General features: G+C 27.9%; 1 protein-coding gene across 2 annotated transcripts in view; it reads left to right on the forward strand.

Annotated features, from left to right (window-relative positions):
• Nucleotides 1-18,908, forward strand: part of LOC100200677 (lysosomal alpha-glucosidase) — a 36,498-nt gene extending 17,590 nt beyond the window's left edge. For both annotated transcript variants that reach the window (XM_065790698.1, XM_065790699.1), the window contains exons 7-18: nt 2,785-3,003; nt 3,751-3,953; nt 4,043-4,176; nt 7,507-7,658; nt 7,733-7,881; nt 8,021-8,105; nt 9,473-9,529; nt 13,812-13,936; nt 15,527-15,618; nt 15,726-15,775; nt 15,986-16,135; nt 18,781-18,908. In XM_065790698.1, the coding sequence (XP_065646770.1) occupies nt 2,785-3,003; nt 3,751-3,953; nt 4,043-4,176; nt 7,507-7,658; nt 7,733-7,881; nt 8,021-8,105; nt 9,473-9,529; nt 13,812-13,936; nt 15,527-15,618; nt 15,726-15,775; nt 15,986-16,135; nt 18,781-18,846 (1,482 nt within the window). In that variant the 3' untranslated portion in view covers nt 18,847-18,908. The remainder of the gene's footprint in view (nt 1-2,784; nt 3,004-3,750; nt 3,954-4,042; nt 4,177-7,506; nt 7,659-7,732; nt 7,882-8,020; nt 8,106-9,472; nt 9,530-13,811; nt 13,937-15,526; nt 15,619-15,725; nt 15,776-15,985; nt 16,136-18,780) is intronic.
• The last annotated feature ends 8,139 nt before the right edge of the window (nt 18,909-27,047 follow it).

Raw genomic sequence — 27,047 nt, forward strand, 5'->3', positions numbered from 1 at the left:
ATTTTTTCTAAGTAAATTTTCGAATTGATATTACTAATATTATTTCATGAAAACATTTCAAGGTAATTGGTTTCTAGAAAAGTTAAGTTGAATTGACTTAAAATGAACTGTTGCAGTTTTATAAAAGACACATCTCTTTCACAGAGGGTTGTGTCATAAGTTGTCTTATTTTTTATTTATTTATTTATTAGAATTCTTATGCAAATTTTTATATACAATGTTATATCTGAAGATATTGTTAGAAATAAGAAATAGTTATTAAGACTAATCAAAAGTAGTGTCCATTATTGACCAAAATTTTTATGTCTAAAGGTACTACTCAAACGCTGAGTTGGCGGTGGCAGGATTTGAACCTGTATTGTACAACAGTCCAGGTTTTAACTTTTGGTTTGACGCTCTAAACATATAAGCTATCCAGCTGCCGTTATGTTTTCTCCCACTGATTTGATATAATTTTTTGTTTGTATTTTTCAATCAGACTTGAGCAATACTTTTGAGATTACATTATATACCACTTGATATATAGAAAACTTTTAAATTGTTGCAGATAAATAGAATGTTCCTACTTATAAGGGATGCTTTATGTGTTCTCCTACTGATTCAGGGTTACTGCCAGTCTTGGTATTTCTAAGAAATTCTGTCTGGAAACTTACATACTACTATTCAATTTGTTTCATTAACTGTTTTAAGTTTCACTTTCTTTGTTGAGCACTCTCAAAAATAAAAAAAGATGCTAATAAAAACACTGCAATGAATTTTTAAGCGTTATGAATCAAAATGACAAAACTTATTTAAAATACAATTAGATTTTAACTTAATTTAAATTTTTTTTTTTTAAATCTTCACTTCCAACAAGGTTGCAAGCAGCCACTAATTAAAGTTGGAAGTTACTGAAAGAGAAAAGATGAAGATTGTAGAGCAAGATAACGATTGACAGACGACTTAAAGGATTGCAAATTATATGAATCAGGAAAGCAAGATGAAGGAAGCGAATTCCAAAGAACTGATGTTCGAGGAAAAAAACTAGACAAATAAGCGTTTTTGGAGCACTTAGGAACAGTCATAGAAAAAGGATGAGACTTAATTGAATAACGAGTAACACGAGAATGAATTTTAGTAGATGGCACAAGAGACGCTAGCTCTTTAGAGCAGTGTCCATTATAGTATTTGTAGAAAAGAGAAAGAGAAGCAACATTACAACAATGTGATAATGGTGGGAGGTTGGCTGCAAGAGCAGGTCCAACTATGTTTACAATACGTTTTTGCACCCTGTCTAAAAGAGAAAGGGCATCATTAGAAGCACCGCCCCAGATATGGCAACAGTATTCCATACAAGGCCAGATTTGAGATTTATAGAGATAGAGAATAGAATCCAAAGTAAGAAAGTGACAAGCTCGATAAAGAGATGCAACCTTAGCAGATGCTAATTTTGCAACTGATTTGATATATGGTTTCCAAGAAAGATTGGAAGTAAGAGTTAATCCTAAAAGATGAAGAATAGATCACCGTTCATAAATATAGGAAGATCTAAATTATTGCGATAACGATTGGCTGAAAAAAATTGAGTTTTATCTGTATTGAAGTTCATCAGCCACTGTGAGCCCCATGCTGTAGCAGAAGTGAGATCCTTTTCAAGCTCAAATGCCCCCTCCAAGCCATCAGAGGGTGTTGGTTTCTTATCCCGACAAGAATAAATGGCAGTATCATCAGCAAACAATGCCACCTTAGATGTGAGAATATCTGGAAGATCGTTTATGTAAATTAAAAAGAGTATAAGGCCAAGGATAGAACCTTGAGGAATCCCTGAAGTTACAGAATAAGAAGAAGAGTGCTGTCCATCAAGGACAACTTTTATACTACAATTGGAAAGGAAGGATTAAATAATCTTAAAGATGTTGCTGGATACACCATAAGAAGAAAGCTTATGGAGAAGACCAGCATGCCAAACTTTATCAAAAGCTTTTGAAATGTCAAGAGCAATGGCCTTAACTTCTCCACCTTTATCTAATGCACGATAAAACCTATCAGTTATTACTGTTAGCAAATCAGCTGTAGAACGAGAAGATCGAAATCCATATTGATGGTCAGAAAGTAAGTTATTAGATTCAAGATGAGAAATTAAGTGTTTGTTAATTAAAGATTCAAAAACCTTGCTTATGATAGGAAGAGGACTTATGGGACGGTAGTTAGACGAATCAGATTTTTATTTCCTTTATTTCCTTTTTTTAAATAAAGAACTTTTAAAGTTTTTAATTATTTTCAGTTTGAAGATTTTAGATTCTATATATTTGTATATATTCTATATATTGCATATTATTTATATGTACGTATATATATATATACATCAGAGATTTGTTTATTGTGCTGTGGAAATTAAAATGCTAGTATAAAGAATAATTACTTTTTATTTTATTATAATATAAATATTTTGGTGAAATATTTTTATCTTAACAGAATTAGTTTTATAAAATAAAGTTCAAGTTATTAATAGATAAGATGAATGATAGAGTGCTCGCTTTGGAAAAGGCCAGAAGTTCAGACCTCTTAGAAGTATTGGGCTTAACTTACTTTTCTTTACAAGTTATTTTTCTTTACAAGGGGACTTTTTTGTTGACTTTTATGTTTTGAAGTTATAGAGTTGAAGTTATAGGGATATAAAAATGATTGAAAAAAAAAATTAACAGAAAAATTTAAAAATGCAAATAGCCTACCATGGCTCCTTGTACTTTAGGGAGATAAATATAGATGAATATATGAAAAAAGTTCATATGTTTTGAAATTTAGGACCCTGCTATTAGTAATCAACAGACTGGATATCCTCCATATGATATAGGAATTCAAAAGAATATCTTTGTTAAAAATGAAAAAGGTGAAAATATTATTGGAGAGGTTTGGCCAGGATCTACAGTGTTTCCAGATTTTTTCAATCCAAATGTATCTAGTTATTGGACAGATCTGATAAGTTCTTTTCACAAAAAGATTAGCTTTGATGGCTTGTGGATTGTAAGTGAAATATTTAATATTTTATTTTTGTGCTTTGTGTATTTTGTAATATTTATTATTAATACTATTTTAAATGTTATTTTAAATAATAATGATTAATTTTTTTTTTCTTATTTAATTTTTTCATATTTTTAATGATAAAATTTATCTTAAATTTCTGATGAACCTTGAAATAGTAAAGTAATTTGAAGCACCTTTGGTACTAGACAAAAATTTAAAAGTTTTGGATAAACAAAGTTACCTCTATTTGACTTAAAATTTAAGTTTAAATTCTCTGATTTTAAAGTTATTCTTTGAATATTGACACTATAAATACTAAAATCAGTTTCAACTGATTTTAGTATTTATAAAAAAATATTTTCAAAAGTGGGCCTTTGTCTTTTCTTACTAAAAAATATTTAAGTCTTTTCTTTGAAATGTCAAATTACTTTTAGTTAGTTCAACCATTATTATCTTTGATTTTTGTAGTTTTTAACAGTTCTATAATTAATAACATAATCTTATAGAAATTTTAGTTTTTTTACCTGTGTACAAAATTGGTTTTATATTGTTTTCTGGTTTAAAAATGTCATAATTTACTTGTTTATATATAATATATTTTTTTTTACTTTGAAGTTTTATCAAACTTGAATTACAGTTTATTTAATTATTATATTTTGGTTGTGTATGACATTAAGTGAACTCTATGAGGTCAAATAGTAAAAAAAAATGTTATTCAAGTTTGAAGCAAACTCATTCTTATTTAAGGATATGAATGAACCATCAAGCTTCAAAGATGGTTCAGCACAAGGTTGCCCTCAAAATTCTTATGAAAATCCACCATATACTCCTGCTGTCATTGGTGATAGATTATCTCAGAAAACGTTATGTATGAGTGCACAGCAACACATTGGAATTCACTACAATCTACATAGTTTGTATGGTCATTCTGAAGCAAATGTAACCATGAAGTCAGTTTTAAAAATTATCTGTTGATTTTTAACACATAATATATTTCTTGTTATTTATCTGATGCTTAAGGTTATATTTGAATTTTCAGCGCACTTCAGCAAATTTTGGGTAAACGCTCTTTAGTCATTTCTCGATCAACATATGCAGGAACTGGTAGCCATGCTGGGCACTGGCTTGGTGATAATCATAGTACATGGAAAGATCTTTACAGATCAATTGCAGGTACAAAGTAATTATTTTTAAAAAGCTAGGATGAATGGGTGAATAGAGGGTAGATGAGCTATAGGAAGAATACTTCCTATAGCTATGAATTTTGCCTCTCATTGTTCAATATAAAATTATATTGAACAATGAGATGGTGTTGTCACGGTACTCGGTACTTTGGTACCAACACGGTTTTTTAATAAAAAGTAGTTACAGTAAAATTCTTTTAAAGTACCGAGTATATCAGTGCTAACATTAGTATGAGCATTTTTATTAGTACAATTGTGCTATTAATGAAACCTGTACTTTATACAGATATTTTTCAGAATTACCATCTATAAGTAAAGCGTAATAAAGCGTAAATTAAGGATGTAATAAAGTATAAAAAAAGAGTGACTTGCAATTTAGTTCAAGTACTCTTCTGCGCGAAAATTGTCAATAATGATACTGTTTGTATAAAATAATATAAAAATAATTACATGCATAAAATTTGTTTTTCTAAGATGATTTTAAATGCTCTCTATGACCTGTCTTATATTGTTTTCCTGACCCAATTAATTTAGCATAACTGACAATTTAGGACTCCAATAAGACGCTGACATCTAAATGCTAATAACCAATTCTAAGTGATTGAGTTATAACTGGTTGACTCACTTTTTTCCTTTTTCAAACATAAATTGAACTTTTTTTTTCTTGAAACTATAGTATCTAAAGATAAATCGATGATTCCAACGCATAGGCGTTTAATTTCAGCAACTAATCTACAGACTTTTTTTTTAAAATTAATTCAATTTTACAAATCATTGGCCCTAAAATTAGAACTGAACTTTTTAAAAAAACCACTTCATATTTTTTTTGATAGCACCATTACCATCATTTAAAGCCTAATTTGAAATGTTTTAGAAATTCCTAGCCACCTCTGATAGGGAGGAGGTAAGTAGTTTTCAAAAAATAATTTTTCATTTCATTTTTTTTATAAAATAGCAAAAAATTTGGTAATGCAATTTACATACAACAAAAGAAAAATAAACTGAAAAAATTTAAAAAGAATTTTAAAGAATTATTGAGTCTATAAATTGAAGCGAGCATCAGAAAATATTTTTATATACTTTAATCAGAAAGTTTTTAGAAACAGAATACAAAAGAAATACAAAAAATACAAGTTTTTGCTAAAAATACGAATTTATGATGTGGTACACTATGCACGCTTACAGTTTGCTTTGTGGTCAGTATAATTCTTCCTTCATTTAGGCACTGAACTTGGTACAGAGTACCAAGTATTTTGATAGAAATTTGTACCGAATATTGAAACTTCAGTACCGCGACAACACTACAATGAGAGTATTTTTAAAGGAAATATTTGTAGAAATATAAATATTGTCTGAACCCTTTGATATCATTGAGAATTTTTTTAAAAGGAATAGAGGAAATTGCCACCTATTTATCCAAAATGCCCATTAGTTTATTTGGGTATTTTCAGTTTTTTGTTTCAAGCTTTGTAAATTGTATTAAAAAAGTCAAAAATAAATTAATAAATGTAAAAAAATTTTAAAATTGATGAGAATTTCAATCTATTTCACTCTTGTTACAGGCTTAACCAATGCAATTGTAAAATAAATTACTTATTATTAAAATATAGGCAATTTTTTAACCTTGCTTTCAAGCAAGGTTAAAAAATTGCTTTTAATCAAGTTCTACATATTACTTTTTTTTACAATTAAAATTAAAAAAACAAACCTAAAGCTTTTTTTTCACACTAAAAAAAAAATATTATTATATGTTATTAACAAAAATCAAAAAAGAGAGTTTAAAAGCAAAAGAAGCAGTTGACAGAAGAAAAAACTTTGTATTAAAACTACTTTCAGGAAAGCATAAAGACAAGAGAGATTCCTCAAAGTCAAAGGGGAGAAATTCCTCAGAGTTAAGAAGAAAAAAAAACTACTAGATGATTGAAAGTTTTTTGAGCAAGAAATAATAGTTTACAGTAAAAGGATAGGACTTTGCTGAATAAAAAGTTACGAGAGATTTAGTCTTGTTTTAGATAGAAGCTTGCTTGAGCAATCACCATGTTAGTATTTGAATAAAGAAGAAAAAAAGATCTAATCTTATGACAACAGGAGAGTGTCTCAACTTAGCAGCTAGAGCAGGTCCAATATATAGGTCCAAATATAGGTCTTATGTGTTTATGGAGCTTATATATATCCCATCTTTTAATGTTGACATAACAACGTTGTTTAAATGTCTTTCTAATGTCTTTATAAAAATGTCATTTCAACTTCATTACATTGATGTTATTTTGACATCACAATTGGCTCACTCATGATATTGATTTTGGATTGACATATTTAATAATTTTCTTGTATATCCAGTGACATTGTTTTAATCTGAGGTAACCTTTTTCTGAAAGTTTCAAATTAAAATTAAACACTTGTCTTAACTTTAAAAAGACCTTTGTGCAAGTAAAAAATGTTAACTTTCTGCAATGATCTCACAGCACTGCTTTAAAAAAAACTATATAATTTTTATTTTTTTAAAGTTTGGGAAATGTGCAGCTGACTCATATATTAGAAATAAAAAGAAAAAAACTTTTGGCTAACTTTGAGTTCTTCATTGTTTTGGTTTGTAAGTTGCTTTAGGTCCAAAACTACAAAAAAAACTTTGTTGTAAATTCAAGTTTTGTACAAGTTAAATTAAAATGTGCAAAGTTTTTTTTCTGAAAGTTAATAAATTTTTTTTGAAACCACCTAACTATTAAAAGTTTCTTTTTTCTTTTCCAACAACCTTTTCTTAAAGATTTTTCTAAAAAGATTTTTTTATTTACTTTATAGACACTTTAAACTGAGTTGTCATTAAGCTTTTTTTTTTTGCTTATCTTTTCATGATTTGCTTGTTTGCCCATTTTATCATAATTTTCTCGCTTGCTCATCTTTTTATAATGCAATGTTAAGTTATGTGCACCATGAAAAATTGAAACCAAAAAATTACAAATTCTATGCACCAGTTACAACTTAAGATAAAGTCAAAATGTTACGCATTATATGCATCAGGTAGAATTCAAACTTAAACCAATAATACACTTTAAAAGCTTATGTTGTTTTTATACCTTATTTTGAGTATTGGATTAAAATATGGAAGGAACAAATATTAGGTCTGCTGACCTAATATTTGCAAATAATATTACACTGCTGATGTAATATTATCTAAATACAAGTAGCTTTTAGATTGATGCTTTTTACTATTTGTTTCTGATGGGTCTACTGGTAACTAAGTATAGATATTCATCATTGAAATTATTCAAGTTTGAAAAAAAAATCTTTATCATTTGTATAAGTTTTTTTATTTTTTCAGGTATTATTAACTTCAATCTGTTTGGTATACCTCTTGTTGGAGCTGATATTTGTGGGTTTAGTGGTGATACCACAGAGGAACTTTGCAGCAGATGGATGCAGCTTGGAGCATTTTATCCTTTTTCAAGAAACCATAATGATATAAACTCTATTGTAAGTTTATTTTTTAAATTTTTTAAGTATTTAGATCAAAACTTGTTTAACAAATCGTTCATCTTTTTATTTAGGACCAAGATCCTGCTGCTTTTGGTCAAATGTTAATTGTTTCATCGCGTAATGCATTAAATACTAGATACAGACTACTTCCATATCTATATACTTTGTTTTTTGAAGCTCATGTTAATGGCACGCCTGTAGCCAGGGCATTGTTTTCAGAGTGAATATTTATTTTATATATTAAATAATTTTTTTTATATATTAGTAAATTTATAATAATTATTAATTAATATAATTTTTTTTATAACTGTTGATTATTTTATGGGGCTAAATAAAAAAAAATTTTTATACTTATCTAGATTTCCAAAGGATGTTAACTGTATTGAAATTGACAAACAGTTTATGTGGGGCAATGGATTGCTAATAAGTCCTGTTTTAGAGCAGGTTAGATAATCACATTTGAATTTTTGGTGTTTATCAAAATTTAAATACCAAATTTTGGTATTTAAACTTTTAAGATTTTAAAATCTCAAAATTCTTTTAAAACAACCTCAAGTTTTATTCCAAAATATTAAAAATCATTTTAAAACTTAAAGTTGTTGTAAAAACTGTTGTAACTTAAAATAATAATTTTTAAAAATGAAAAGAAAAAAATATTTAAAGTTACTAATAAAAAAAGAGTTAATATTACATATTAACATTTTTATTAATTCAGATCAATATTTTTCATTGCTGGAATTAACATCAAATAATTTCTTTCAGTGTTTTATATTACCAATTCTATTTAAGAGATAAGTACTGAAAGAAATGAAAAAATTATGAAGAGATTCTCTTTAAATCATTTTACTTTTTTTTTCAGATTTCAAGTAATTATCTTCAAGTAATAACCAATAATTGATCTTTATTTGGTTATAAAATTTTCGAAATATCTTTTGCTACTTAATAATGACCAAAATGACAATTCCATACATGTTAAAAATGTAAATAAATTTTAGAATAATTAAATTTTAAATTTCTAAAAATCTTACCAACATTGTTCTGATTGCATTACTCCAAAAAAAAAAATTTAAAGATGTAGTAACAATTATTATTACTAATTTCTTGTAAAATCTGTCATTTTTTCAAATTCTGATTAAGTTCAGAAATGTTTTGTCAATTCAATTTTATCTGAAAAGATTCCGTAGTTATAGAAGTTTTAATTAAAGTTATTTAAAAGATAACCTTTTTGTTTATCCATCATTCATAGTAAAAAATAATTTTTATTCAATGTTTTAAATTTTAAATTCAGTAACTTCAACTTTTGTATCCTGTTTGATTTGATTTGCTCTAATGACTTTGATTTATGATTAAACCTGTTTTGGAGATTGGTGATGAAGTACAGTAGTGTCACGAATAATAGATAGCACTTAGTAGTGACCTGAGCACTAGCTGGCATTTTTACTGTTGTTTTATTCATCTATTTTTAAAACTGCAATAGATGTTTGTAAATATACATACATACATACATACATACATACATACATACATACATACATACATACATACATACATACATACATACATACATACATACATAAATACATACATACATACATACATACATACATACATACATACATACATACATACATACTTACATACATACATACATATGATAATATTCTTCAATAATGAGATATATCTGATATGGGTGCAGTGGTTGTATTTAAGAGGCAGAGATAAAATATAAAATATTCATTCATTATATTCTTCTGAAAAAATTTGACATATGTTATGTTGTTTTTATCAACTGAACAACTTTTTTTTTACAGGGTGTTACTTCTGTAAATGCTTACTTTCCTAAAGGGTTGTGGTATAACTTTAATACTGTAAGTTTATTTGTAGATATTTTTATATGATTTTCAGTATAACTGTATGATTGTGCACTACATACGTTATTATAAATTGTTTTATTCTTAGCGATTTGAAAAATTTTTTAAAATAAAAAGAAACAAAAAAATCAATTTTTTTTTTTTTAAAATAAAAACTAAATTAAACACACAAAAAAGTGGGAAAAAGATGAAAGCAAATATTTTACTTGCTTTAGTTAAACAACTAAGTAAAATAAAAAATTAAATAGAAAAAAAACTACTTAAAATAAAAAATAAGTGGACAAATACTTAACAATAGATAAATTTTTATACATTGTGTTAACCTGAAGAAAGTTAAATATTCATTAATAAATTTTTTTTGGGTAAAATATAAATATAAATGATTGTAATTACTGGAAAATAAGTTGTTTGTATCAATAAATATTTTTGGAATACGCCTATCTTTTAGTAAAGTTAGTAATCAACCATAAATACAGAAAGTTAGATCCTAGTTTCATGTCATGTATATTAATTACTTTGTGTATTGAGTTAGTTGAATCTATTTGATTGGATTTTCAGAAGTTTTTAAATCAAACAAAAAAATTTTGAAAGGCATTAGTCTTATTCCATAATGTAAGATACTTATATATATAATCTTTGAAAGTCATTTTCTTGTTATACGTTAAAATATGGGTAGAGTTCAATAAATACGGCTGCGTATAAACTTTTCTTTAAATATATATATATTTTTTAATAATATATAATTATTTCGATATTTCGCTGATTTATCGTGATCAGCGTCATCAGGTATGGTTGATTACTTATATATATATATATATATATATATATATATATATATATATATATATATATATATATATATATATATATATATATATATATATATATGTGTGTGTGTGTATGTGTGTGTGTGTGTGTGTATCTTACTTATGTCAAAAGAGCTAGTGTTGGTTGGGAATTCCATCTTGCATTATTTAATTTAAGTATTTTCTGAAAATTCACTTTAGGAAATACTCCAGGTTCTTCAAAAAAATGGAATACCTAAGTTAAATAAAATAGAAATTTCATATTATAACGCCACCCTGCTGTTTCAGTAATCACTTCTTAAACATTCTTGAAATTCTTAATGAGCTATTTGTAGTGCTTTACAAGTTTCGTGATAAACAGATATTCGATATTGGGCGACATTTTGTTTCCTCTAAGTTCTTTGTTCATTACTACGCCAAAAACTTGATGTTTTCCCACAACCAATGAATTGCAGTTCTTCTGGTTTCTTTTTAGTAAAGTGTCTTCGTAATGAACCGCCAATCCCATTCTTTCTTTTAATAGGTCCATTTGCAGCGTCTACTACAATCATCTATTTATTCTTCCTAAATTGTATTCATCAAGAATAGCTGATATACTTTTAGCAACAGTTTCTGCTTTTCTGTATCGTAGATCTAGTGCTTGTAACTTAACTTCTCTTTGTTTGTTATTCAACGCTAACACTTGATATTTTTTGGTGACTAATATGTTAACCATTAAAGTGCAGTTACTAGCATTCTAAATGTAGTGTTTTCTTCATTTCTTCTTTAAGCTCGACAGCTTCTTAATAGTTGAACTGAATGTACCAGACTGTGAACATGTCTGAATGTCAATCCCACCTTTAGATAACTGTTGAGAAATGATTGCTGCTTTACTGGTTGATAACTTTAAAGATATTACTAAATTGGTTGCAGTTTAGGTTTTACTGTAGTTATTTTTGGTGCTTGTGGAATGTTCTTCTGAATCTTTAGACTTTTGATATTCTGCATTAGACTCAGATTCAGAAGTTGAAGTTGTTGCTGTTGCCATTACTGTTGTTGAAGAAGGCTTCAATGACATTTTACTTTTTTTTTGATGGATGGGAGGTTTTTGAAATACTGCCTTCCCAGTTGTATACCCGACCTTTCCTATGCTTTTATATTGAAGATGATACAATCTTTTGTCCTCACTGCAGAACTTACATGTTTATTGCAAAAGTAATTAAATTAGAAAATTTAATTACTTTTGCAATAAACATGTTACTTCTTTCTACATTTGCTTTATGCATTTTTGTCTCCCTTTGATGAATTCTCCCAGTAACAGATAGCGTTCAACAATTTGGATTATAAGTGGTATTTTGCTGTTAGCTGTAGGGTTACAGATTGTTACAGAATATAAACAATGAGATTTCTTCCCCCTTCTACCTGCAAGTGGTAAAAACCACAATTTTTAAAAGTTACTCCCAAAAAAAAACTTTTTGAGTGGTCCAGTGGGACAAAGAAACTTAATTGATCTTCCATTTCTACAAAAAAACTTTTTTGTAATTACATTGCAGATGTCTTATGAATATTTTGATAAAATTATGATTTTAATAGTTACTTATAATTATAGTTAATATTTTATTATTTACACGCTTGTCTAACTTCAACTCAAACCTGTTCCACTTTACCCTAATAGCACAGTTCCTCTAAAATCAAAAATATAAATTTTTTATAAACTGCTGTCAATATATATATATGGGCAATTCTGTGAGAACGGTGGTCGTAACATTTGACACTCTTTAAGCTTTTAAAAATGAACCAAAAATGGAAATGACTTGAAACTTTCCAGAAATGTGAAATACTATCATATAATTTAGTATGTAAAAGTTACAGCATTAAAGTCTTCAACTTTTTTCAAAAATTACCTCCACATAGCGTGACGGTCATAACACTTACTTTTTACCATTTCTGAACAAAACAACTTTGTCAGACTTAATGTAGCAAACGGCATAGTAAAAAAAAATTATCTGGTGTGTGTATTTAGCACATATTGATGTTATTATTTGCTGAGTTTCATAGTTTTTACTTGAAGTTTTACAAGCATTTTTATGTTTTTTTTGTCGTGAGGTGGAAACAAAAAATCCAATGCTTAAAAACGACAAATAAAACAATGCATGTTAGGAAAAAAGTATAAATGATTATTAACAACCATGTATATTATGTTTAAAAAAATGCACTATAACATCAAAGTTCTCAATTATGGATATATGATACAATTTTTGACGCTACATAACAGGACTGCAAATAAGCTTTGAAACATGTTTATACAACCTTTACAACTTTAAAACCATGCTATGGTATATAAAAATGATTTTTTTAAATAACTTTTTTGCTTAAAAATGTTTTTAAATAGTTAAAACAAAAAGTTATGGAGTTTAGTCATAATTTTTTTGCTTTTTATTTTTCCTCTTTCTTGCGGAATTGCCCATATATATTTCCCCATAACTATGAATGCGTGTTCAGATAACATCTCTGACTGTTTTTCTCTGTAGAAAATGATAAGCCTCTGGAACTTTACTTGTTACAGTTGCTGAGTAAAGCTTGTTACAGTTGAAATTCAAAACACAATTATATGAGGTCAATAAATGGCTCGGTTGTTTAAAAAAAACATTTAAATATAGACGTCCAGGAATGTCAAAAAACTTCGCATAACATGTTTAGGATTACTGTTAGTACTTGCAACACCTGTTTAGAACTTGCAACACCTGTTTAGAACTTGCATTTAAAATGGTGCATTAAAAGATTAGAAATAGTTAAAAGTTTCTAAAAATTACTCAGTCTTTAATATTATAACTACAAAAATATACAAAGAAAAACACATAATGAAGAAAAACAATAAAGTTAATTGTTTGTACACCAAATTAATAAATAGTAACCATGACTAAGGAAAAAAATTATATTATAAAGGCAGATATTGCTAGGAGACAGAGAAAGAATTTAAATGAGGTTAAAACAAATTTGTAAACAAAATAGTCTTGAAAAACAAAATACTTTTAAGAAATGAAAATCACAGACAAATAATAAATTTAAAAACACTAAAATTAACCCACTTTTTGTCTATTTAACTTATATTTTTCACTTCTAATTTTGATTTAAACAGTTAGAATGCAGTCATTTATATGAAAGTTATTTGTTTTTTTACTTTGACCACATTACCAGTTTTAACGTAGTCATTTTATGAAAGTCAGTTACTTTTTAATTTTGACCACATCACCAAATTGAAAACAATCATTTATATGAAAAATCAGTTATTTTTAACTTTAACTACATAACCTGTTTAAACATGGTCATTTGTATAAAAATCAATTGTTTTTTAACTTTGACCACATCACTGGTTTGAATAAAAATGATTTATATAAAAATCAATTATTTATATAATAACTAATTGAAAAAAATAAGCTGAAAATATACAATAATTTAATTTAAATAATTTTTTTTTTTTTTAAATTTTCAAGGGAGAAAAACTTGTTAGTTCTGGTCAATTTGTTAGTCTTCCGGCATCATTTGAAACTGTAAACCTTCATATTCAAGGTGGTGTTATTATACCAACTCAAGAACCTGAAGTTACTACTACAAAGAGGTAAAAGTCTTTTAATCATAATTTTTTGTTAAACAAGAGAAAAAAAGGTTCAATGCATGTTTTTTTTAGGGTTAGGGTTTTTTAAATAAAAACATTTTAAATGGTGATAACTTTATTAAAAAAAAAATGTTCTAACCTTTTATTATGTTCTAAGGTTTCATCAATTCTCAATATTCTTCACGACTGTCATTGTCAAATAAAAGTCAACAAAATGCAAAATTTAAAAGCAACAAAAATTTTTCATTTTGTTTCACTTCTGTTTTACATTTTGATCTGTTTAAAATAGATGGATCATCTCTTCTCTTTTTTTGTGTATGTGAAAGCTAAGAACTCGAAAAAATATAAACCTTAAAATCTTTCCTTGAGCACTTTATGAATATAATTTAATAATTTATTTCACTTTATTTAATACTTATATTTTTGTTTTTTTATTATTATATTTTTGTGACTGTTATGTGACCATGGTCATTAATATGTCACTTGTCATCTTATTTGGTGATATTTTTTTAAATTTAAATTGCTATAGTTCCTAAAATTTGGTCAAATTAATCATATGACATAAATTAAATAAGATTATCATTTGAGTTAACTCAAGGTTTTTAGTACAATGTGTTTTTATTCTGTTGTTTTTTTTAGATTTTATCGGTTTAAAACAAAAATAAAAATTTATGATTCAATGTTATTTTCAAGAGCCATTGAAATTTTCAAACATTTTTGTTTACAAACCGCAATATCTGAATCTAAGATGTTAAAATAGTTTAAATTAAAGATTTGAAATAACATAAATTAACTTGAAATTAAATTTTTGATTTCAAGTTAATTTTTAGCTGCAATAGCCTACATGGTTTCATTTATAACTTTATGATTTTGATCATTTTTGAGAATTGAATTTAAATGAACTTTATAAACTAAATTATAAACTTTATTTCAAAGTAATAATATAAATAATGAAATAAAGTGAATAAAGTGATTTTTCTAAAATATTATTAATCTTTTGGGGCAATAATTGTTTTGTTAAGATATACAATTTATTGTTACATTAACTATATAAATAGTTATGCTTTCTTTTATCTTTAAGTTATGTTACTAAAAGTTCATAAAAAATTTTAGTACATCAATCATATTTTTAATTTAATTATTATGTAAAGTATGTTTTTCAAAAAAAGATTAATGTTAAGTATATAATAGTTAATAAATATTTTTTATATTTTAACACAGTGTGAGTGTGTGTGTGTGTGTGTGTGTGTGTGTGTGTGTGTGTGTGTGTGTGTGTGTGTATATATATATACATATATATATATATATACATATATATATATATACATATATATATATATATATATATATATATATATATATATATATATATATATATATATATATATATATATATATATATATATATATATATATATATATATATATATATATGGAGTAAGAGAGCACCCCAAAGGATAAACAGTATGTAAAAGTAATAGACCCTTGTGAGAGAAAATAAAGGATATTCAGAATAGAAAAATTATTTAGACTCCTTAAATTAAATAAATACCGTATATTAAATAAATATTAATGCTATTTAATTTTTTTTAGTCGTCTAAATGATTTTGAAGTGTTAGTGGCTTTCAATAAAGATAATGAAGCTGAAGGTTCTTTGTTTGTAGATGATGGTGAAACATTTATTGGTAAAAAAAATCAATTTTTTTTCTTTGTATGATTTATAGGCTATATATATATGTAAATACATAATTTGCTTATCTTAAACATAAAGTTATATAAATATATATTATAGACATTGATATGAAAAATATTTTGTTTGTTGAATTCACTTGTTCTCAAAAGGTATGTTTTAAATATTTTACAAGAAAATTGTTTCATGATGTTTCTTTTTCTTTAAAACTGTAGAATTCTTGTCACTGTTATTATTATTGTTATTATTGTTGTTATTATTATTATTATTATTAGTATTAACTTGTTGTTTCTTCTAAAAAAGTTTTGCAATAATAATTCTGTTTATCAAGTATAATTGAATTTTAACTTATTTTAAAATAGGGTGGCTTTCATTCCATTCCTTTACACAATGGTTATAATCCACCTAATCCAAAGTTTAGCAAGTTAATCGTTTTAGGGTTGAGTGTTCAGCCTCTCAATGTGTATGTTAATGGAAATTCAGTTCCTTTTGAGTATGATTTCAAAATGCAGGTCAGATAATTACATTGTTTTGTACAAGTGTTTATGTATTATATGTTTTAATATGTTAAATTTATTAAATTCAAAAGTGATAAGATTTTAAAAAATTTTAAAACTACAATTATTATAGACTTTCAAAATGCATATTGTTTTTATGTTCACAAGTTATTTACTGAAATTGACAAGTTGATATCAGTCTCTCTATCTTTATCAATTATCTCTTTAATTTTCTTCTTTTTTTAAAGTGTCTTTATCTCTATTTTCAAAAGAGACTTTTCGGCTTTCTTGTTTTTTTATGTTGCTCTTTTTGCTTTCCTAAGTGATATATCACATTTTTTGGATGAGCTTAAAGAAATAAATTAATTAACAACCACAATATATGACATAATATGACATACAACTACACTGACACAAGTTTTTGTCGGCTTAAATCTTCTTCACAATTTTTTTATATATTTGCATGCCAACCATTTTTTATATATTTGCATTGCAAACCAACGCAAAATGTTGCAACATTAAATGAAATTCACAATACAGTGGTACTTTAGACATTTTACATTACACAGTGATTCACACATTTTTAAAAAAAGATCAGATGATAATTATTATAGACCAATCTCTCTCGCATGTATCAGCTGTCATATTATTGGTCAAACAACCTTTACTGTTCTAACCAAATAGCATCCTGAGTGGATTAATCAACCGAAATGCAGAATAACAAAAAAATAAGATTAAAGGATAAAGCACAAAAACATGTTTAACTTTGAATTTGGTCTTAACATGAATTTGATATAGTCCATTCCAAAATTCGAAAATCGTGAAAAATTAAACACAAGTCGTGTAACAAAATTAATTAGAAAAAGAATAACAGCTACATGAAAAGAGTTTTGCAATGATGATTCTGATAGTGACTTTCAATGAATTTGATGGCGAATTTTAATTATTCTGATGGTAAATTTTTTGTTTGGAATGGTGACTCTGATGGTGACTTTTGATGACTCTGATGGTGACTTAGTGACTAGTTACACAAGCAAGAGCTTGTGTAACTAGTACTTGTTTTGGCTATTTTTTAATCATTTTAGATGTGTTCCTTCAAAAATTTTAATTTCTAAAACCATGTCCTACCTTGATTTAAAACTGTTTAGAGTAAAACGTTTGTAAAAAATTGATGAGGCTCACTGATTTTTACTAACTCTCTTACTAGTTTGAAAGTTCATGCGTTCGGTTGCTATTTTTATTTTCTTGAAAAGAAAACAAACTTTCATTGCACCAATTTACAATATCAAGACCATTTATTATTTTAAAACACTGAATTAGGTCACCTCGAACTCAATGATCTTCTTCACAGTTTTTCATTACCAAAGGACTTACTTCATCTGGGCCTACAGATTTATTAGGTTTTAAATTCACTATCATATTGTTAACTTATTTGATATCAATTAACTGTGTTGCGCATATATTGTTTGTACGGTTATTAAATTTATTATTTTAGTAGGTCAGCTATAATATTTTTTGTGAATACATTTTGAAAATGATTATTTAACGTATTAGCCATATTCTCTGGATTTGTGATCGTACACCCGTTTGCTTTTTTTAAAGAACTTATACTCGTCTTGACATTTTTCATCTGCATCTTTCATGTAAAAAGTTTATATAATAAACTATTTTTGAAGGTTAATCGTTATCACAATAATCTAGATCTTTCTATATTTATAAACGGTAATGTACTTGATGAGTCAACTACCCTTCATCTTCTAGGATTGACTCTTAGTTCCAATCTTTCTTTGAAGTCATATATTAAATCGATTTCAAAATTAGCTTCTGCTAAGGTTGCATCTCTTTATCGTGCTCGCCACTTTCTTACTCCGGATTCTATTCTTTATCTCTATTAATCTCAAATCCGTCCTTGTATGGAATACTGTTGCCATATCTGGGGTGTATCTTCCAATGATGCCTTTTCTCTTTTAGACAAGGTGCAAAAGCTCATTGTAAACATAGTTGCTTCTCTTTTACTTTTCTAAAAATACTGTAATGGGCACTGCTCTAAAGAGCTAGCGTCTCTTATACTATCTACTAAAATTCATTCTTGTGTTACTCGTCATTCTATTAAACTTCATCCTTTTAATGTGACTGTTCCTAAATGCTCTGAAAATTCTTATTCGTCCTGTTTTTTACTCGAACATCAGTTCTTTGGAATTCGCTTCCTTCATCTTGTTTTCCTGATTCATGTAGTTCACAATCTTTTAAGTCGCCTGTCAATCGTTATCTTGCTCTTTAAACCTCATCTTTTCTCTTCCAGTAATTTCCAACTCTAATAGTGGCTGCTTGTTGAAAGTGAAGATATTAAAAAAAAAAAGAGTAGTAGATAAACTTTGAAGCAATCGTTATATTAGTTAAAAAATTAGGAAACAACCAGAGCTTAAAATCTAAATTAACTTTTGAAGAGATCAAGTTACTTTTAGAACTTTGTCTTTGTATTATTTGTATTATAAATATATTTATTTGTCTTAAAAATAAATATATTTTCAACAAATAAAATTAAATCCGAAAAAAGAAATTTTGTTTTAAATTATCTGTATATAGATATATTTAAATGTTTATGTGTGTGTGCGTCCGCCGGTAAACTCTTTTTTTTAGTTAATAATATTTTATTTTAGATTCTCGAAGTAACTAGCATGAGTTTGTCTATTACCAAAGAGAATTTTATTACCTGGGATGTTTAATATTTCATTTATTTGGTTTTTTATTTTTATTTTTCAGAATAAATTTTCATTTTCAGGCTAAACGTGAATTGTTTTCATTGTTGAAATTATCCTTTTTTTTATTACTTTTTTATAATTTTTTTTTTTTTTTTTTTTGGTTAGAATTAAACTAGTTAGGTTAAAAGTTAAAATAAAAATAAGCATAATAAGAAATAACAAAAAATAAGTTAAATTAAATAAAGATTTAAAGATAAAAAAAAGTTTCTATTCGAAAAATCTATTATGAATTTGTTTGAGAAGATATTTCCGAAAGTTTCAAGCTGCTCAAACTGCCCTAGTGCGGTAAGTTGAGCAATCGTGTAAGACAAGTTGCGTATTAAACGAACTAACGCATATGCGAGATATGGAATTTTGATAAATCTTTAAACGAACTAACGCATATGCGAGATATGGAATTTCGATAGAACTACCGTTAAGGTGGTAGTCATATAAAAAAGATTTTGACAAATTAAAAGAAATAATGTTTTTTGGATTAATACAATTTAATTAAAAAAAAATCTATAACATTTCGTTGATCCATAATTGGGGGAGAATGTTACACAATTAGCAAATCGGTTTATTTTTTTCTGTTTTCAATGAAATGTTAGGCCTGTCTACAATACAACTAGATACTTTATTTAACAGATAGATTTTACTCAAATCAGAGTTCTAAAGTGGAATTGAATTTAGAGACCAATATGATTTTCCTTACGACCAATAGTTGCATCAAATTCGTAGGGCAAATCTATGACGATTGAAATGATCTCGGAGGTAGTGAAATGAAAAAGGATTAACAACACTGCATTCTTTATGGCATACAAATTTCCAATATTATTACGAATGGCCTACCCATAAAAGTTGTTAATGCACTTGTTGGTAATTTTGCGTTTAGCAGGTTAAAGTATTTAGTGTTTTTTGTGACTTGACAAGATTGTGCAAACAAGTCGCAAGGCGCTTTTGTATATGATCAATACACTGAAACTTTATTAGGATTACATTATAATCTTTGCATGGATTTGATTATAAGACATCATTAAATGAGTTTTTGTCTTCCAAATATTTTTTTTAAATCAAACTGTAGTTTAGTAATGACCGGTCGAAAATGTTGATAGCACCAGCTTATTCTACTGCTGCGAAAATTTTTTTGTAATTTTACCGTTGTGGTTAAGTTTCTAAATCTAGTAACCAGGGGCACCCTATTTGTTCTCCTGAATTTTGATACCAAACAATGTTTTGATTTTCCAAATCTGGACAATAGTCACTCAAAATGGTACGCACTACTCCATGAAGAATGGGCACGTTCTATAAACAGAAATACAAGTACATGTTGACATTGAGCACCAACAATGTCAATGTGGACAATTTCTGCACCAGCAGTTCTCGAACTACTTTCAGTTACTTTTTTGAAAAAGAATTTTTAATAACTTTGTTATGGTTAAGTTGGTGGAATAGTTCTTTCATTAAAAATTTTAAACTCATTGTTGAGGAAAAGGTATCCATAGCACTATTGCTGCATCCAAAGGTCGATGTTATAAAACTTTTTATCGGTGATAAACTTTCTACTGCCGAAACTTTTACAGTCAAAAAATATTCCAGAGGAAGAAACTTTGAAAAGTTTTGTTGAAGACCCAAAGTTATGAATATTTAATTGTAAAAACCTGTGATTCAGAATGTTTTAGAATTTTCAACTTAAACTTATTTTTGACAACCTTTTATGTCTTGAGAATATTATTGATTCGGACAATAGATTTCTAAAAATAATTTTAGGGCATAGATATTTACAAAATTTGATGCGGAAAAGTTTTACAACATTGAATTGAAAAACATTTTACGACTAAAAATTTCCAGAGTAAAATTTCCGCCGGTAGCATTTTACGCTGGTAAAAAGTTTTATAATATTGACCCTAATTCCACAAAATGCAAAGATCGCTTAAAAATCAAAGCTCAAACATTATATTAAGGATTCTACTATCCTGAACTTTTTAGTGTGGAAAATCTACTAGTTTCAATTTGTCATCATATATTTATCATCAAATAAATGTCAGCATGTATTGGTAAATGTATACTATACGCTTACCAATATATGCTGACATATTAACTCACAAAATATAATTTCAACAATGCAAAATGTTCCTTCATAAAAAAGTCATGTTTAAGATGTTATGTTATTGCAGGTGTAAAAATATCATTATTTATATATAATTTGTTTTGTCTTAAAACTACCAAGACAAGTAAAGGTTTTTTTTGCTATCACACCATATCGTTTATAAATACTACAAAAAGTAATGGGCCAAGAACGGATTCCTGCAGCACACTATTTCAAACGTTTAGCCATTGAGAGAAAGAATCGTCAGCTAGAACTCTTTGTTTTCTGTCCGAAAGAAAATTTTGTATCCAATTTAGCATTTTCCCGTCAAATCCATCGGCCTCTAATTTGATAATCAATGCTTTGTAACAGACTTTATCAAATGTTTTGACAAAATCAAGATATTCATTCATTTAGGGTAGAGAAGTACTTACGATCTTATCACAGAGCAAGAAGTACTTACGATCTTATCACAGAGCACCACGGAAGAACATTTGAAAGAAAGTTTACGACCCTTTCCTAATCAATTTTATAAAACTTGTCCTGAGGTGGCGTTGAACCACGGATCTCTAGCTGATGTTGCGTTGAACCACGGATCTCTAGTTGCTGAGGCAACGCACTAACCACCTCGCTACGGCTGCTATTTGCTTCTTTTTTTTTGTATACTGGTGTAACATTGGCTTCCTTCCAAGTGCTAGGTAATAAACCTGTTTTGAAAAATGATAATATTAGAAAGGAAATAGGCAATACTAACCCCCTGGCACATTTATTAAGAACGTATTCTGCTTAATCAAGTGGTTTTTTATGTTTTATTTATTCTCATAGGTGGAACTAAAAATTTTCCATTTTTCTGACTGTTGATGTATTGATTTACTATTTTTGGGTTAATTTTTGAAAAAAGCACAAGTTTTAGTTCTTAATTTTTAAGGTGGTAATAATTTCTTTTTTAGCTGCTTACGTGTTGATTTGTTGATTGGGTTAATAAATAAGCGAAAGTTGGTGGAGCTGGCTAGCATTTTAGACCATAAATTAAATTTCCTTTTAATTAGGATTTTAATGTGTGTAGTGAATCATTTTGATTTTATTACATATTTATAACTTGTTGTTCTAAAAGAAACAAATTTAGCTAACCCTCTATTATAGTGAAAATTAACAAGTTTGTTTATTATAATAGGATTATTTTACACCGCAAGTTGTTTCTCGCCACTTCCATTTTGAAAAAAATTATTCTGTTTTATGTAATCACTTCTACTATTGTTTGGTTACTTTAAAGATAGATAATTGTTAGAACTGAATAATGCTTCAAAAATTTCCAGCTAAGCATTCAAAGTGTTTTTGATTGAGCTGCCAAGTAGTGGACTAATGTTGATTTCTGATACTCTTTTGGCCAAATTTAGACCTTGTAATATGTTGGGCAGATGTGTTAATTGACTCCAAAAGTTCGATGTTTGCTTTGGTTACTTTTTTTGTGCTTCCACCAGCAAAGAATTTTTTTTGGTTGAGCTGCCAAGTGAAGGACCAATGATGATTTCCGTAACTCTAGAGGTACAGTCAGTCAGAACAAGGTCGAAAGTATTTTGGCCAAATGTAGACTATTTTGGCCAAATATAATGCTTGGCTAAGACAGCGGTGTTGACTCCAAGAACTTGATGCTTGCTTTAGCTACTCTTATTCTTTTTGCTTCCACCTGCTGCTGTTCATTGTATGTTAGGGTAATTGAAATCACCGACTACTTGTAGCTCCATACCTATATTCTTACCTATATTCGAAGCAGAAATTAGATTACAGTTAATTTATTTACTTAGTTCTATGTTTGGGAACGGCTCTCTATAAATGCACTCAATGAGAAATTTTTAGCTTTTGTAATTAAGCATACACCGTATCTAACCTGGGATTTTGCTATGAAGTTTAATAGTGTTAAAGTTGGATTCTTGGATATCTTCCCTAATATAATATACAACTCTATTATATGAGTAGGAAAAAAATAAAATTCTACAAACAAAAATCGTAAACTATTAAACACCATCCATAATGAACAAACGCTCAGATGGGGGAGAGGGTGTGTACAAATGGCGTGTATGTGGATGAGGGGCAATTGTAAAAGTAAGAAAATATTAAATTAAAAAAATCTCACAATATCAAAATCAATTATGCCTTATATAAAATATCAAATCTGTCTTCTAAATAATATCAAAATCAATTATGTCTACTACAAAATTTCAAATAAGTTTTAGTAGCAATATTATTGTTTCTGCAATTGTTACTCGCATAGACTAATTTAATGTTACTACTGTAGCAGCAAAAGTTTCTAATTTAGCACATAGTGATGATGCATTAGTGTAGAAGCAGGTAATTTCACTTAACTCTTCATTATTATGAACTCTGAAAATTTGATCGATTGTGTTTTCCGGATGCTGGGGTTCTGCCTTTTAGCGGACTATGCATGTGCAACACTAATTAAGTTATATTTTAATTGTTAACAACTCTGGATGTTGTTTTGTTGAGTCTCTTTTTGTTATAGTTGTAGCAATTTCTGATAAGTTTGTCGCATGAAGTAGCCTATGATAGCAGCCTATGTATCAGCCTCAGATAGCTGTGTTGATATATTTTCAGAAATGAAATTTTTAAAACAAAAAAATTTTCTTCCATTGTTTATTTTACAACGTTAATAATGCTGTCCTAATATTTCATGCTAGCAATTAACTCGTTTCTTTTTTTTCTCTGATTTTTCTCAGCTTTTCGCTGAACGTTTGTTTTATTAAGATTTACATAAACATCTTTAAATTTTTCATTCTCACTTAGCTTGCGTGCATTCAACTGTGCTAATTTGATTGAATTTTATTTCTTAGTTCAACTATGATAATTTTTGTTGTACTTCTTTTAGGGCCAGACATTATTCGAGATGATTTTGGGTTTATGGTATTGTTTACCTGTAGTTTAGTTAGTTTTTCTTTTACTAGTTGATCATCTTTATTTTTAATTTCATCTGTAGGCCCCTCAGATGGTTTAATATTGTTTAGAATCAGTTGCAGATCCAGGGGGATTGAGGTTATGCATCCTTCCACATAAGGGGGATTGTTATGCATCCTTTTTTTTTGGAGAGGAATATGTGATACAAAATAAAAAAACAATTTAACACCTTCCCCCACCAAAAATTCCTGGATCCGTCACAGCTAAGAACAATATTGTTTTCAATGATTTTTCTTTCTTCTAGTTCCTGTCTTATCTTAGTGATCTAATCTTATCTTATCTTTATTGAATAAAAAGACAATTGTGACTAACGGTTGTATAGTTGAGGGGCTGGAATGTCCAGTATAGGGTATCATTTTTTTATTTCTATTGTTTTTTTCTCGAGGTCGTTTATTCTAGTCGTTAGTTGGTAAATAGTATTTTTAATCAGCATTATCCGAAAACCTTACTCAGGTTGATATGCTGATATTCTATTCTTGTAGTAACTCAACTGTTATTGCTAATTATTTAAACCAATCGTGGTGCTGCCTTGTTGAGGTTGTATGATTTTCTTGGCCAATTTGATAACAAACCGATAGGATCGTCCATTGATATTACTTTGAACTTTGTTTGGTGAACTTTGTTTAACCCAATTAGCTAATTTGCCTAAAAAAAGTTGTTTTACATCATCAAAAATAATTGCATGACCAATTTTATTTGTACAAAATTGTTGTTTTGAATTTGAAACAGTCCACCATTTTTGAAAAATGATTAAAAAACTAGAATGTCATTTTGCTTTGGAAGATAACTTTTAAAATTTGCAATTCTTGTTTCATCAAAAGTCGACAGCGCAAGATAAAGATTTTACTTTTTATCACCAGAGTGAAGACTTAAGTGAAAATTATTTAATTTTTGGAGCTTTTTCACCTTAAATTTGTTCATACTTGTTCATAGAAGATAAAAATTTCCCCAAGTAATAACCAACTGGACAATTATAGAAATCATCTTTTATATTATATGTAAATGATGGAAAGTTTTAAAAAACAAAACACAGTAAAATTAACAAAAACCAATTAAAAATTATTTTAATCATAGAGTAATAAATTTAAACAATTCTTTAAAAATCTATAAATAGCCCGGAAAAAAAATATTCTACAAACAAAAATTGTAAATTATTAGAGATAGTCCATTATGTAAAAACGCTGGGACGGGGGAGAGGGGGTCTGCAAATGGCGTATATGAAATGAGGGGTATTGGGTCAATTATAAAAGTAAGAAAACACTAAATTAAAAAAAATATCTCAAAATATTGGTAGATAAGTTAAAAGCGTAAGTACTTTTAGGGAGGTGGATGGTACTCAAAAAGCCGTATCACAAAATGCGGGGGTAGGCGGGAAGGGTTGAAATAAAAGCGTACGTACTTCATGGACAACCGATGTTATTTTATTATTTAACCACAAAATTCTTCAACCACAGTTACAGTTATTGATGTCGAATAAAGATACAGATGAAAAACTGTTGTCTGACTCAGATGTAAAACTGGAGCAAGCAAAAATGGAAATTATTCAGAATTGGTTGAACTTCTGGCTTCCATAAGATATTATTTTGCAGGAGCACATAAGGTAAATCAAATCAGCAAAAATTTATTTTATTTTTTTATTGTAAAAACATACAAAATGATATAATTAATCTTCCGGATGATACAATTATTATGCTGTGCAAAGAAAGCAAAACAATTTTTTTGACTTGACTGCACTCCAGATCTTGTGTTTCATTTAGGTGGAACCAGATATTACCATAAAAGAAAATTTCATTTCGTCGTTACCTGTAGACTGTCAAACAGGAGCTCCCTTGACAGATACTTTTAAACGAATTTAAAAAATTAGGGTTTGACATGCAGAGCTATCGAGATCAAGGTTTCAATAGAGTAGCAAATATGTTTCATTCTGCAACAATCTATGAGCTATAGTTTTTTAAAACGAGACCAAACTCAAAGGTTGCCATTGTGGTTTCCAAGCAAGACATTCTAGTTTTTTTTCTTTTTATGCTGCAAAATTTTCAACTAATTTTTTTTGAATTCATTCAAAACTTCTTTATTTTTCTGCTTCTACAAAACAATCGCTATTATTAAAAATCAATTTTAAAAGCAGATTTAACTCTTGCATAAACACAAAGCATTATGTTACGTTTCAGGTAAGAGAAATACATGATGCATTACTTTAAATCATTAGTAGTGATTCTTTTCAAGCGCATAAGCGAAATGACGGTGAAATACTTGAAAAACAATTAAAAAGTTTTACTAGCTATCAGCTAGGATCCTCTTTTCTATTAATGTAATTAGCAAATGGATGCAAGAAAAAAGTTCAGATTTTAAAATTACAACTGAATTAACCTCTTATAGCGCGCTTTAATTTCTTGTTGTGTAAAAAACTTTTTTGAATTTTCGTCACTTATGATCCTAGTATAATAATAAAATTAAAAAAAACATTTTTTTTTTTTTTTTGGGCCAATTTAGGGTTTGTTGCTTTTTAATCTGATATAATAGTGTTTTACATAAAAAAAAACACTGATTTTTTTATCTATCTGATTTAACATTTTATTTAGAGAAATGTATTCAAAACTTAGGATTCATGAAGTCTTAAAGCAGTTGGATGTTAGCGTAAAGCAGAGACGGACATCACACTTAGAGCACTTTACCTTAGTGAAACCATTACAACCAGGATATCTCCATCTTCCTTTCTTACCTGTGAACTCTGGCCAACGCTCGTACCAATCATTTTAAATGAGTTTGTTTGGAATTGGCGCTGCAGGACCTCTTTTTTTCTTCGCATTATAGCTCAGATCAACTGATTTTGAAGGTTGTCCTTTTCTGATTGAGTTTTTCCCTTGCATGATAAATGATTCGACAATCAACATTTTGAAAAATTTTAATGGCATTACTTTTTTATCGTTTGCTAAATCTTTTCTATAAAAAATCCATGCTTGGACTACTGAAACATCAAGAAATGCCAGATTAGCCGATGATACCACTTTTTTGAACGAACAGAAATAAGATAGTCGCTCAATAGTCCATCTAAGAGATCATCGCCTCTCATGCATTTGTTATAAGTGACAATTGCAGAGGGACAATAAACCAAAATCTCTTTTTT

This window comes from Hydra vulgaris, chromosome 02 (genome assembly GCF_038396675.1).
Source record: "Hydra vulgaris chromosome 02, alternate assembly HydraT2T_AEP".
Taxonomy (NCBI): domain Eukaryota; kingdom Metazoa; phylum Cnidaria; class Hydrozoa; order Anthoathecata; family Hydridae; genus Hydra; species Hydra vulgaris.